This window comes from Conger conger, chromosome 19 (assembly GCF_963514075.1).
Source record: "Conger conger chromosome 19, fConCon1.1, whole genome shotgun sequence".
NCBI classification, from domain to species: domain Eukaryota; kingdom Metazoa; phylum Chordata; class Actinopteri; order Anguilliformes; family Congridae; genus Conger; species Conger conger.
The window spans coordinates 1,907,230-1,922,068 of record NC_083778.1 but is presented as its reverse complement, the minus strand read 5'-3'; the positions used below and the strand labels follow the sequence as shown (position 1 = coordinate 1,922,068).

The 14,839-nt window shown below is 42.0% G+C and overlaps 1 protein-coding gene across 1 annotated transcript in view; it reads right to left on the bottom strand.

Moving 5' to 3' along the window:
• Positions 1–10,177, bottom strand: part of LOC133119278 (NACHT, LRR and PYD domains-containing protein 12-like) — a 132,840-nt gene extending 122,663 nt beyond the window's left edge. The window contains exons 1-2 of the mRNA XM_061229805.1: positions 10,168–10,177; positions 5,762–7,454 (exon numbers count right to left, since the gene is read on the bottom strand). Of these exons, the coding sequence (XP_061085789.1) occupies positions 5,762–7,454; positions 10,168–10,177 (1,703 nt within the window). The remainder of the gene's footprint in view (positions 1–5,761; positions 7,455–10,167) is intronic.
• Positions 10,178–14,839: the final 4,662 nt, after the last annotated feature.

Sequence of the window (14,839 nt, the reverse complement as noted above, 5' to 3'; positions counted from 1 at the left end):
TTAAAAAATATTAGAATCTAATTGAGCCAATTGCCCCCTATGGCAGTGAAGCGTGGGGTCCACTTACAAAGCAAGATTTTGCTCAATGGGACAAACACCCAACTGAAACCCTGCATGCAGAGTTTTGTAAGAACATTTTACAAGTACAATGGAAAACAGCAAACAATGCATGCAGGGCAGAATTAGGCCAATATCCATTATTAATCAAAATACAAAAGAGGGCAATACAGTTTTGGAAACATTTCAAAAACAGCGACCCCCACTCATACCATTACAAAGCCCTGCAATGCCAAGAGCTGAGCCCAGAGAAGAGTCCCCTCAACCAGCTGGTCCTGAGGCTCAGTTCACTAACCCCCACTAACACCATCCAGCCCTGAGGCTCAGTCACTAACCCCCACTAACACCATCCAGCCCTGAGGCTCAGTCACTAACCCCCACTAACACCATCCAGCCCTGAGGCTCAGTCACTAACCCCCACTAACACCATCCAGCCCTGAGGCTCAGTCACTAACCCCCACTAACACCATCCAGCCCTGAGGCTCAGTCACTAACCCCCACTAACACCATCCAGTCCTGAGGCTCAGTCACTAACCCCCACTAACTCCATCCAGCCCTGAGGCTCAGTCACTAACCCCCACTAACACCATCCAGCCCTGAGGCTCAGTTCACTAACCCCCACTAACACCATCCAGCCCTGAGGCTCAGTCACTAACCCCCACTAACACCATCCAGCCCTGAGGCTCAGTCACTAACCCCCACTAACACCATCCAGCCCTGAGGCTCAGTCACTAACCCCCACTAACACCATCCAGCCCTGAGGCTCAGTTCACTAACCCCCACTAACACCATCCAGCCCTGAGGCTCAGTCACTAACCCCCACTAACACCATCCAGCCCTGAGGCTCAGTCACCAGCCTCAGGACAGCTCCATACCAAAACAACCAATTAGAATCAACCAAATTATAAAGCAACAAAAACAAAATTACATTACTAACCGGAATATTCAAACACAAAATCAAAACAAATTAGAATGCTATCTGGCCCTAGAAAGACAATACACTGTGGCAGATTATCTGACCACAGTGAAGAATTATAAACTCAGGAAAACCCTGACTAAGTACAGACTCAGCGAGCACAGCCCAGCAATAGAGACCGGGCGCCACCGGCAGACCTGGCTGCCCAGAGAAGAGAGGCTGAAACACACACACACACACCCCATACACACCCCATACACACACACAGACACACACACACAGACACACACACCCCATACACACACACACACACACACACACACACACACACACACACAGACCTGGCTGCCCAGAGAAGAGAGGCTGTGCTCCCACTGTGACAAACAGGACATGGAGGCACACACACACACACACACACCCCCCACACACACACACACACACACACACACACACACACAGACACACACACACACACACACACACACACACACACACACACACAGACACAGACACACACACACACACACACACACCCCATACACACACACACACACACACACAGCCCACACACACAGACACACACACACAGCCCACACACACACACACACACACACACACAGACACACACACACACACACACACACACACACACACACACACACACACACACACACACACACACACACCTGGCTGCCCAGAGAAGAGAGGCTGTGCTCCCACTGTGACAAACAGGACATGGAGGCAGAGCTGCACTTTCTAACCATTGTGACAAATACATAGAAATTCCAGAACTTCTCTTTCCCAAATTTAAAAATATATACCCAGCCATACCAGAGACACAATTATTACAAATCCTCCTTGGAGAGGAAAGGAGCTGTGCACATTTGGCAGCACAGTATGTAGCTACCTGCCACAGCCGAGGGACAGCAGTGACCCCTAACCCCCACCAGTTTTAAAGATAAAATTAGGTAATATGATATGATAATTTGCATTTATATATATATATATATATATATATATATATATATATATATATATATATATATATATATATATATATATATATATATATATATATATATGTATATATATATAAATATGTATATTTGTCATTATGAATAGACCATTGTAATTATACGTGTTTCATTGTAATCTTTGTATTGTTAATTGTTATTATGTTTACTGTTTTTGTAAAAAAATATGTTGCTTATCACGTTTTAGCAATATGTATTGGAAAATATGTCATGCCCATAAAGAATTTTGAATTGAATTGAGAGACAGAGAGAGTCAGGGAGAGTCAGAGACTCAGAGAGAGAGTCAGAGAGAGTTAGAGAGAGTCAGAGAGAGACCATCAGTTCTGAGAATTACTAAAGCATAGCTGCACTGAAATGCAAAAACCAGCTATTTCCCTGAGATGTGGAATCAAGGACTAAGAACACCAATATACAGAAGTGGGGGGGGGGGAACACCCTTCATAATCCCAGCATGTGGAATTCTGCAAAAACATTTGCACATACAAATACATACAAGGGCCGAATTAGGCTTTTATCCATCCATATTATCAATCAACAAAAACAAGCATTAAAATTGTGGGTCCAAGTTTAGGTCGTAAATAACCGTGTTGTATCCTTCTAACATAATTTACATAGCAACTGAACGGACCACACGGACTCATCGATAACGGCCAAGAGAAATTAACAACAATTCAGAAAATGTAGAACTTTTAAAGATTTAAATCGATCCTATGGTGGGACTTTTGCCATTTATGGACGGTGCAACAGGAATTGTCGGTGCCTTTGACCGTAATCGAATGCTTTCATTTATATCGTTCGAATGACCAAGTGCCGTTAAAGCACATTGTATGGGTTTGTGCTATTTGTTTATGCTAGCGACATCATACGAACCTCATACGGACACCAGTAAAGGCTTAGAACACACTAGCACTTAGTTCTTGGAAGTTTGATCACCACGACTGTGAAGTAAAAAAGTGGACAAATGTCGGTTCTGTGAGAAATGTATTGGCGAGTTCACATACACACACAGCTCTGCATTCTAAAGCTACACTTTGCCCTCCACAATATGAACGAGCTAGCTGCTTATTATGGTGACGATGTATGTGCGTCAGATGTGCATGATGAATACTGCTCCTTTCGGGACATATACGATAAAAGTTTATTTGAGGAACAAAATAATGAGTTGGTGACTGGTCAGGTTTTAGCCTTCATTGTTGCTAATGACATGAATAGAGCATTCCCAAACCTTGCAACATTGTATCGCATTTATCTCACAATTCCTGTGAGCAGTGCGCAAGCAGAGCGCTCTTTCAGCAGGCTAAAACTATTGAGAACATACCTTCGCTCGACAATGACCGAGGAGCGTCTTTCACAGCTTGCACTTGTCTTTATCGGGAGAAGTGACAAAGAATACTGAATATCTGTAGGCGAGATGCATGTATGCTAGGCTATGGTGGATGTAAAATTAAACTAGAGATGTACATTTTCTTGAGGAAGAAAGGGAGACTGAGATGAAACAGGACATGAAAATGTATACACAGTATACTGCTAATACTATGGTGTTTAAATATTTCCATTTACAAGCTGGTGTACCTAATAAAGTGGTCTCTCGTGTATGAGAGCTGTGCTAGAGGGCAGAGGCTATTGTGACATCATAGGCTATTGTGACATCACAGGTTATTGTGACATCAAATCAGTGGAACAGTTTAAAGATTTGCATTTACGGGCTTAGCAGAGCATTGGTGTCTCTTCACACGGACTGGGAAGAGTCAGTCTGACATGGATGACTGAATATATAAACCTAATAGTTTACTTTGTACATAGTCATATTAGAGTTATTGTTCAATATCATTCAAGTGAAACATGTATCTTATGCAACACTTTGTAAAATACTTGTTTATTCAAGTAAAGAGTTATCATTACCATATTTTCTTCTTTCTTTCTGAACAAATTTCTGGTGAATGGCACTACAAGATTAAATTGTTTGTGATGTTGGCATATTTTAACATAAACAAAATGCTTCAGACAAAAGGCATGTATTAGGGATTAATTTAACATTTTAAAATGCACCAGAAGCCTCCAAATTGCGTCAGAAAAAAGAGGCCAGTGGACATCATCTGAACCCCCCTGGCCGGCTACTCTTTCTCTTTGGCCGACTACTTATATTTTTTGGGGAACACTCTGCATTGTTCAACATGCGGTCCCTTTCTGGAGCTACACTCCACCACTCCTGCTTCAGCGCGGCAACGACTGCAGTAACTGTCACCTGCCGTCCTCAGTGAAAGCTACGAGCCGTTGGGCATGTGCTCCTCACAATGTGAAATCCGCTGGCCTTTGAAATCATTTCCATTAAAAAGCAATGAGCTGCTGTATAGAAGCATGGCTTCCAGAACAGAGACATACCAGCAAACAAAACTGTATTTCTTCTAAGATTCTAACTGCGACAACAGTGTTCCCACCATTTTAAATGTGAAAGTACCTATATGGACCATGGCACAGAATTGTCCATCTGTCCTCAGAAACAATTAATAAATCGGTCAGAAGCTGGTGGGAAATCATGAAAGGAGAACTAGTCAAATTCTGGCAGGGAGTCAGACTTGCCCTCGACTATGTTTGTTTCCAGCTGTGTCGTTTCTGCATTTTCATTTTATTACTTTGTGCAAAAAAGTGATACATTTTCTGGAAAAATAAAGAAATGTTGAAACGTTAAACTGGAATAATCACATACACATACATAACAAAATCACCCATCATCTGTAAAGTCCATCCTTGGGTTCACCAGTCCTGTCTGAACTCTGAACTTCAGCCTCATTTCCCCTTATCTTCTACACTGTAATATTGCATGGGCCGCCACATACCCCACCTCTCTTCACAGAATCTCCATTTTGCAGAAATAAATGATAAGACTAATTACTCTAACCGTTATGAGCCATCATCCCCACTTTTTGCTAAACTGAATTTACTGTCCATTTGTGATATGAACATTCAAATGACATGCTCTTTCAGCTACAAATATTTGCCTCACCCAGAATCCCTGCCAAAACCTTGCCAGGATCTATTCTGCCTTAATTCGCAAGTTCACACACACACACTAGATATACCAACAATATTCATCTCCCTCTCTTTCACTCCTCTCCACTACTCGTCCTTATTCGAATCATCAGCACCTATGTGTGGGAGATGGTGGGTTACCATGCACTGAACATTACTGCTGTCCTAGAGGTGTGGGGAATAGTTTTTAAAAACACTGAAACTAAATAAAAACTTGCTGAAATTACAGGAACCTGGAATCCCCCCTTTCTCCCCCCTAAAGCCTTTCACTTTCACCTATGTGTGGGAGATGGTGGGTTACCGTGCACTGCTGTCCTAGAGGTGTGGGAAATAGTTTTTTTTTAAACACAAACTAAATAAAAACTAGCTGAGATTACAAGAATCCCCCCTTTCTCCCCCTTAATCCCACACATGAGCTGTGCTGTATGTTTTGACATGTTGATCCATCAGATAACGCTGCCTTTCACTTACAACAAATTCATCATTTATTTGTCAGTTTATCTTTGGAAATAATAATAATAGTAAATAAAATAAAATAAAATATATAAGTGAGGAGTTTTTGCAGCTTATGTTCTGGATTCAGAACATTAAATGAGGGCACAAGCTAGATTCAGATATTATAATCAAATTTTCAGTTGCCTGACAATTTTATTGCACTGACTAAAATGATAAAGTATGAAAATATGCTGTCCATCATCTACATGAATAATGACATAATACTCACATGGCCTTCCTGCAGTTCCTGACTACTGGTACCAGTCTGTGACGACCTGCTTCTGATGTGTTGTAGGTCTTCAAGTCAAACTCATCCAGGATCTCCTCTGACATCAGTAACACAAAGGCCAGAGCTGAACATTGGTGGGGTTCCAGCTCTTTATCAGAAAGTTTTCCTGATCTCAGGGAATTCTGGATTTCCTCCACTGCAGAGTTGTCATTCAGTTCATTCAGACAGTGGAACAGATTGATGGTCCTCTCTGCGGAAGATTCATGTTTGATCTTCTCCTTAATGTACTGGACTGTTTCCTTAATTCTCTCTGATCTGCTTCCTGTCTGTGTCTGTGGGTCTGGTACAGGGGATCTGCTTCCTGTCTGGGTCAGTAGTCCTCCTAAGAGGGGCTGAATGGAGTCCAGAGAGAGGCCGAGAAGGAATCGGAGGAAAAGGTCCAGGTGTCCGTTCTCACTCAGTAAGGCCTGATCCACTGCAGTCTCATGTAACTCAGACAGCTGCACTCTGCCACTGTGAGGTTTTGATTCTTCTGCTCTGAGCACATTTCTGTTCTCATTTACACATGAATGAAACACAAACAAGGCGGCCAGATACTCCTGAATGCTCAGATGCACAAAGCAGTAGACCTTCTCCTGACCCAACCCACACTCCTTTTTAAAGATCTCTGTGCACACCCCAGAGTACACTGAAGCTTCACTGACATCAATGCCACTGTCTCTCAGGTCCTCTTCATAGAATATCAGATTGCCCTTTTCCAGCTGTACAAAAGCCAGCTGCCCCAGTTTCAGGATGATTTCTGTATCTGATGCTGACATCTTTGGGTTTGTTTCTTCAGAGCCACAATACTTCAGATTCTTCACTTTAGTCTGAATAAGCAGGAAGCGTGTGTACATTTCAGTCAGAGTTTTGGGCAGATCTCCACTCTCTACTTTACCCAACATTGTCTCCAGAACAGTAGCAGAAATCCAGCAGAAGACTGGTATGTGACACATGATGTAGAGACTCCTGGATGACTGGATGTGTGAGATGATTCTGGTGGCCTGGTTCTGATCTCTGATTCTCTTTCTGAAGTACTCCTCCTTCTGTGGGTCATTGAACCCTCGTACCTCTGTCACCTGGTGGATGCACTCAGGAGGGATCTGATTGGCTGCTGCAGGTCGGGAGGTGATCCAGAGGAGAGCAGAGGGAAGCAGATTCCCCTTAATGAGGTTGGTCAGCAGCACATCCACTGATGATGACTCTGTTATATCACAGCAGATCTCATTGCTTTGGAAATGTAGAGGAAGTCGACATTCATCCAGACCATCAAAGATAAACACAACTTTGACTTCATCACCTTCAACACTTTTGATCTCTTTCAGTTGTGGAAAGTAGTGCTGCAGAAGTTGCATCAGACTGAATGCTCCTTCCTTCTTCAGATTCAGATCTCGGAAAGGAAGAGTGAAGATGAAATCAATGCCCTGATTGGCTTTTCCTTCTGCCCAGTCCAGAATGAACTTCTGCACAGAGACGGTTTTCCCAATGCCAGCGATGCCCTTTGTAAGCACAGTTCTGATGCGTTTCTCTTGTCCAGGTAAAGGCTTAAAGATGTCATTGCAGAGGATTGGAGTCTCCTGGGTGGTTTGTCTCTTGGATGCTGTCTCAATCTGTCTGACCTCGTGCTCATTACTGACCCCCCCACTTCCCCCCTCTGTGATGTAGAGCTCTGTATAGATCTCATTGAGGAGAGTTGTGTGGCCCTGCACTGCTAAACCTTCAAATATGTATTGAAACTTCTTCTTCAGATGAGTTTTCAGTTCCTGCTGGGCTCTTTTAATGGATTCATCTGAAGAGAGGAAATATGATAAATAATTATGTTTAAAATAAGACTAAAGTTTACAATTCAATCACAGATAAAGAAGAAAATAAGTTCACAGTATTTCACACACATCAGTGTTACAAATCTTTAACAGTGTAACACACCTATCTCACAGTATTACAGACCTCTCAATGATAATCAATCATAAATAAAACAAATGAGCAAAACCTACATACTCCTGCACTTGTAAAATAAGAATGAACACCTTCAAATACCGTCTTCAAAGGTCACATGGCCATTTTAAAATCTATTCTGCCCTGAATATGAACTCAGGACAGTCTGTCTGATGGGAAAGTGCTTTAGTTACTGCACAAACTCAGGACAGTCTGTCTGATGGGACAGTGCTTTAGTTACTGCACAAACTCAGGCCAGTCTGTCTGGGACAATGCTTTAGTTACTGCACAAACTCAGGACAGTCTGTCTGATGGGACAGTGCTTTAGTTACTGCACAAACTCAGGACAGTCTGTCTGATGGGACAGTGCTTTAGTTACTGCACAAACTCAGGGCAGTCTGTCTGATGGGACAATGCTTTAGTTCCTGCACAAACTCAGGTCAGTCTGTCTGACGGCACAGTGCTTTAGTTACTGCACAAACTCAGGACAGTCTGTCTGATGGGACAGTGCTTTAGTTACTGCACAAACTCAGGGCAGTCTGTCTGATGGGACAATGCTTTAGTTACTGCACAAACTCAGGACAGTCTGTCTGATTGCACAGTACTTTAGTTACTGCACAAACTCAGGACAGTCTGTCTGATGGGACAGTGCTTTAGTTACTGCACAAACTCAGGGCAGTCTGTCTGATGGGACAGTGCTTTAGTTGTCTGACTTTGAGCACAAAGTTCCTGCATTGAATCCCCATCAGAGACATTTCATCTTCTGTGCAATCACTACTTGAGGCTATAATTTCATTTAAATGTCATTGTGAACATCTTGTTCAAGATGTTTTCTAGATGTAAGATTATCAAGGTAAAGCATTATCATGAAAGTGTGAATTATATGAATCAGAATATTGCACTGTGAGATCTGTTTGCTAAACTCATGTCAGTCATGGACACACAGTAGCAATGAGAGAGAACTTACTGTGCTGCTCATCTCTCTCCAGTGAGTCAGCGAGATCCTTGAAATAAACACATGAAGAGGTGTGCTGTATCAGTGTGAAATGAACACTCAATGCACTACAACCACAGCCTTGTGTCACATGGCCAGAAAAGGGACAGATAATTTGAGACACCAAACGCACAGCAGTGCCAAATGCTCATATCTGAAGTGCAGCTTTTGTTCCTGTTTGAAGGCTTTGTAGACATATGAAGTGTGATAAATAAATAATTTGCTCAGAAGTGAGTAGCTCTGTGCAATGCATTCAGTAAATGCTCACAGTGAGCTGAATGCTTCTGGTTTAAAAGGCTCTGTTTGGAGGCTTACTCTGCTGCCGTGTTTGAGACCAGCAAAAGGAGTCTGGACTTTCTGTGAGCCACGCAGGGCCAGGACCACTGCAGAGCTGGATTAGAGATTAAGGCGTGTTGTGTTGCTGCTGTCTTTTGAGGGATTAAAAAGTAGCACATTAGCACTAGGACTAGTGCTTCATGTGCACAGTCAAAAGCTTGAAAAGCGGGTTGATTGCGGGTTGATTGCATGCATGCATGAGATGTGGATGGTTAAGAGTAATATTTGGCAAAGGTGGAGCATGTTTTTAATTTTAAGCACAAATAATATTCATGATATCCAGTGCGTTCCAAAAGTCTGAGACCACAGTTTCATTTTATCGTGGAAATAAAAAGAAGGTTTTAGGATTTTGAACATTTTAAAACAAATGAAAGTTACTTCAAAGCTATGCAAGAACCACTTGAAAACCAAAGAAGAGCAAGGATTGCTGCATAATCCACAATCACCGGACCTCAACCTCTATCTATGGGGACACTTGAAGACTGACAGAAACCAAGCATTCAGTAACATCACAAGATGCTCTTTGAAACATTGTCAAATACTGCTGGAATAACATGGATCATCAGGTTTTGCACAAATATGTTGAGTCCAAGACAGCTCATGTGCATGTTGCCATTAAAGCTGGGGGACATACCAAATGCCAAGAAATTATGAAATGTGTGTAAATTTCACAGATTCAACTTTTCACTCAAATTATTATGCTGATAATATAATTTGTCATGAAAACATTTGTATTGAAAAAGAAAATAATGCAAAATAGAAGCATTACATACCACTATATGTTTGAATTAAATACAGTACACAGAAAATAACTGATTAAAAGATAATGAAGTTATGGAAGTTAAGGAAGAAGTTCTCACACCTGTTTTGGGGGAGATAATTTCTCTGAACTCTTCTCTTCTAAAGAGCTGGACTCCAGTGACTGCAGGACCCTGTGAACAAAACATGGAGACAGAGCTTCCAGTTAAACTCACCCTCTGAGTGCAGCTATGACTCACAGCACATCTGAATATGACATAACACACCTCACATATACCTGAAGGGTGCCAGTGAAATTTAAATATAATGAAACAATGGTGTCATTTTAAAATCGTTGAATTACCTTTTACCATCTGGACGCTTTCTTCTGAAGTTGTATGGTGGTTCAGGCATTGAACGATCACTCTTCATTGACAGACAGCTGGGTACAGGTGACCCTGCTCTTTCTACCTGGACCCTGTGAACAAAACATGGAGACAGAGCTTCCAGTTAAATTAGCTAAAATGTTGTTCTCTCCCTCTCCACCTCAGCTAGTGTACGGTGAGTGCTCTGGCCCAAAATGTTGTTCTTCACCCTGGTGGGCGCTACACCTTGGTAGTGGTTTAGGCGAGTTTCCCCCTCATCACTGGAAAACACTGAGTCTAGAAAAGTACTACATGAGTGCAATGATATATCTATCGGAGGAACTATTTTTGGTAGGGGGTGCTGAAAATTATACCCCCCTCCCCCACCCCACAGAATTTTCTAGTTTCTGTGAGAAAACTTAAGCCACCAGTGCACCAACAACCAACAATTCACGTTTCCAACAGGTTCTCCCCCCTCAGCAATGCACCAGCTGTGAAACCTGTTGAAAAAACTCTTGGCGACTCTATTTTAAGAAACGTGAATTTAGCGACACCAGCGACTATAGTGCAATGTATTCCTGGGGCTAGGGCGACCGACATCGAGGCAAATTTAAAAGTGCTGGCTAAGGGTAATCGTAAATTTTTGAAAATTGTTATTCATGTCGGCGCTAATGATGTCCAATTGAAGCAATCGGAGATCACCGAAGATAATTTTAAATCGGTGTGTGATCTGGAAAAACGGATGTCTAAGTCAGTTATTTGCTCTGGTCCCATCCCCTCTCGGCATGGTGATGAAATCTACAGCAGATTAACATCACTAAATCACCAAGGAACTGAGGGTGATTTGTTTGCGAAGCAACTGCAGGTAAAGTTCAAAGTCAAAATTCCAAAAAGCTCAGAAGATATAGTACAAGATCCAAATGCGAAAGTACAACAAAAAGTCAAAGTTCAAAAAGCTCAGAAGATATGGTACAAGAACCAAATGCAAAAAGTACAGTCCTTAAATTCACAAAAAGGCAAAAACATCAGACAGAAAATTCCAAGGGTAATCCAAATAATCAGGGTAATAACAATCCAGGGTCAAAGGACAGGTAAGGCAAACAAAGTTTAGGTTTACAGAGGTACAGGCCAAAGTTACTCACAGAACGTTCAGCGAAGACTCAACAAAGACAAAGTGAAAAGACCAGGCTTAAATACTCTAAGACAATTGGCTAACCAGCTCACATGACCAGATAACAGAGAGGAGTTACAAGAGGCATAAGTAGGCAGTAAAACTTAGTGAAGACAAAATCAGTGACATCTAGTGGTCAACAACAAAAGTTCAACATTGTAACACTTGACACACCAGAGCCAAGGCCAGGCAGCAGACCTTCTGTCTTACACAGATTTCTGCTTGTTCCCAAGAACTGCTGCCCAGGTTTCATACTATTGAGATAGTGTCTGTACCCCAACCTAAATTAAGCCTTGCAAAATAGCCCATCAAGGGTGTTTCTATGGCTAATCAAAAAAAAAAAAATCAGACCCTGTCATTCTAATTATCCATCCATTATCTGAACCCGCTTATCCTGAACAGGGTCGCAGGGGGGCTGGAGCCTATCCCAGCATACATTGGGCGAAAGGCAGGAATACACCCTGGACGGGTCGCCAGTCCATCGCAGGGCACACACACCATTCACTCACACACTCATACCTACGGGCAATTTAGACTCTCCAATCAGCCTAACATGCATGTCTTTGGACTGTGGAAGGAAACCGGAGTACCCGGAGGAAACCCACGCAGACACGGGGAGAACATGCAAACTCCGCACAGAGAGGCCCCGGCCGACGGGGATTCAAACCCAGGACCTGTGAGGCGGCAATGCTACCCACTGCACCATCCGTGCCGCCGTCATTCTGATTATAATGTGGCTAACCAAACTGAGCTAAAAATTGTATTGATTAATATCAGATCACTAGCTCCTAAAGCAACTCTTGTAAATGAATTAATTACTGATCATCAAATTGAAGTCCTATGTTTAACTGAAACTTGGCTTAAAACTGATGAATGAATCAGTTGTAGTCACGTTCCCCGTCTGACAGGTCGTGGTGAAGGTGTTGCTGCTGTATATAATGCCTCCTTGCTACTTTGAAATCTGGCTTTGATTTTAACTTTTTTGAAGTGCTTGTTCTCAGTTTTGCACATCCGGACAAAAAAAGCAGTCCGTTTTGTCCTTGCAATTGTACAGGCCACCAGGGCCATACAGTGGTTTCTTACTTCTTACCGATTTCCTTTCCAGCCTCGTTGTTAATTCAGATAAAGTTGTAATTGCAGGGGATTTTAATATTCACATGGATAGTGAAGGTGATCATCTCAGATCAGCATTCCTGTCTATCACTGAATCTATTGGCTTTGATCAACATATACATCAGTCCACACATTCCCATAACCATACTCCCGATCCTACTTTCTACTTTAGCCATAAGCTTTCCTCCAGGACTGCAAATGCTTTTATTAATGAGCTCCCAAACTCGTTTGTGCACTGTGGGGATTTCCTTGGCTCCAGCCAAAATGCATACACAACTAGCATTAACTCAATTGATCAGCTGACTGACAACATAAATAACATACTTTGCAGAACCCTGGATACTATCGCACCTCTTAAGAAAAGAAAAGTTGGCCATAAGAAATTAGCACCTTGGTACAACGACCATACTCGTGCTCTCAAGCAAGCTTCATGCCAACTTGAGCGCAAATGGCGCTCTACCAAATTGCAGGCATTCCTCCATGCCTGGAAAGATAGCCTACTAACCTATAAACATGCCCTCTCCACAGCACGTTCATCATATTTCTCTACCTTAATTGATGAAAATAGAAACAATCCTAGGCACCTGTTTAAAACTGTTGCCAGATTGACTAAGAATCATGTTGATCCCTGTGTCTCAATATCGTTTCCTGAATTTCTTTGATGATGTTAGATTTTGGTGTTTTCAAGATGAAACTGAGTTAAAAAGTTGACACGCTAGTTCTGCTCCTATTAAAAAGCATATCCCCACAATCACCCTGTTTTCCCCCACTCTATTTACATTTCCTTTCCTGGCGTTGATTTGAGGTCTAGGTGCCGACAACCATTTGTCTGTGGCCTAACCAGGAAACCTGTCAATAGACATTATCATATCTAAAGGAGTGTTTTGTCACATTGGATGAAGCACTTCCTTTCAGATACTGATATAAACTCTGTCATTCCCAGTAAGGATTGTGTAAGATTGGTGAAAGCTCAGGACAACGTGCACACTACCTGGAACCACGAATAAAGAGCTGAAACTTGTCTTACACCCTCAAATTTCGAGTAACGACTCTTTCTTTCCTAAAACGCGAGTACCAGCAGCGAAACAGTTATAATATTGAAGAAGAAACGAGAAGTTCTTCAATTGGAGGTTCTACCGAGATCACAAAGTACCAAGACTACAGGAATTTTTCCAGTGACCAGAGAAGATCGGCCTGCAAATCAGTCTGCATCTTTCTCCATTTATCTGGTGAGTTTCTTGTGTTATATTATTTTGCTGATAAACGAACAGGAAAATTCACTGTTGGTACGGTTGTATTTTAGGAAATAGAGAGGAAATACCTGCTGTGGTGTTGACATCGCAATACCATTGTATGTTGGATAAGTAAAGCGTGTAGTTCATAAGTACATAAGCTGACCACTAAATTGTTGTTCAGGGTACCCCACGTACATAGGTGACAAGGTACCTTTATTTAATTTTGAAGGGTAAGTTAAATAAATCCTCCATTTGAGTGGTCATCATTTTCAGAGAGCTTTGACCGCAATAGAGTGTTGAGGGGACGTCTGTGATTCAACGTTGGTACCCGATTGTTAGACCGTGACGTGCGTACCCCCGGGAGCAAACATTGTATGTGAGTAAGTACTCTTAGAAGTTCTGGAAGCAGTACTACTATTTCAGGCAAGAGTGCTCCGTGGGAGCAAGGTTAAGGGGAATCTCAAGGAAATAGGCGAGCAAAGCACATTTCGTTAATTTTAAGGAGTAAATTAATGAAACCTCCATTGAGCGATTTTTTACGGTTTTCAGAGAACCAATACATTGCAACAGGGTGTTTGTGGCGACGTTTGTGATTTAATGTTGGTGTGCGCTTGTTCGGCCTTACTATTAGAGGGGATTCCATGTAGATGGGAAAAGCAGGGCACAATTCACTAATTTAAAGAAGTAAATTTAGTGAAACCTCCGGTGAGTAAAAAGGGATTTTCAGAGGATTCCTGGTTACAAGAGCTGTCAGTGGCAGCGTTCGTGATTTTAACGCTGGTGTATAAAACTTGCTCTACCCTGACGTGTGTATGAGAAACTATCCGTTGTCAGTATCGTGGTTGTTGTTTAATGTTTAATGTGTAAGCGTTTCGTACTTGTGTCTGTTATACCGTTTTGTTAAAAATAGCTTGTGCATTTTTTAGGCATTAACTTTGGTAGTTGTGTTGTTTAGTCCTAATAATACAAAGGAGTGCTAACATTAAGTCGTGCCAATTGTGCATCCTAGCCTAAAAAAAAAAGGAAAGGTAATCTGTGTGTGATTTCTGTGAGTGACACGTGAATAGCCTTTGAAAATTCAAGTTCGAGTTGTCAGTAATTTTATTTTCGTAACTGAAATCATGTTTGGGAAACGTGATAAGACTCAGTTTC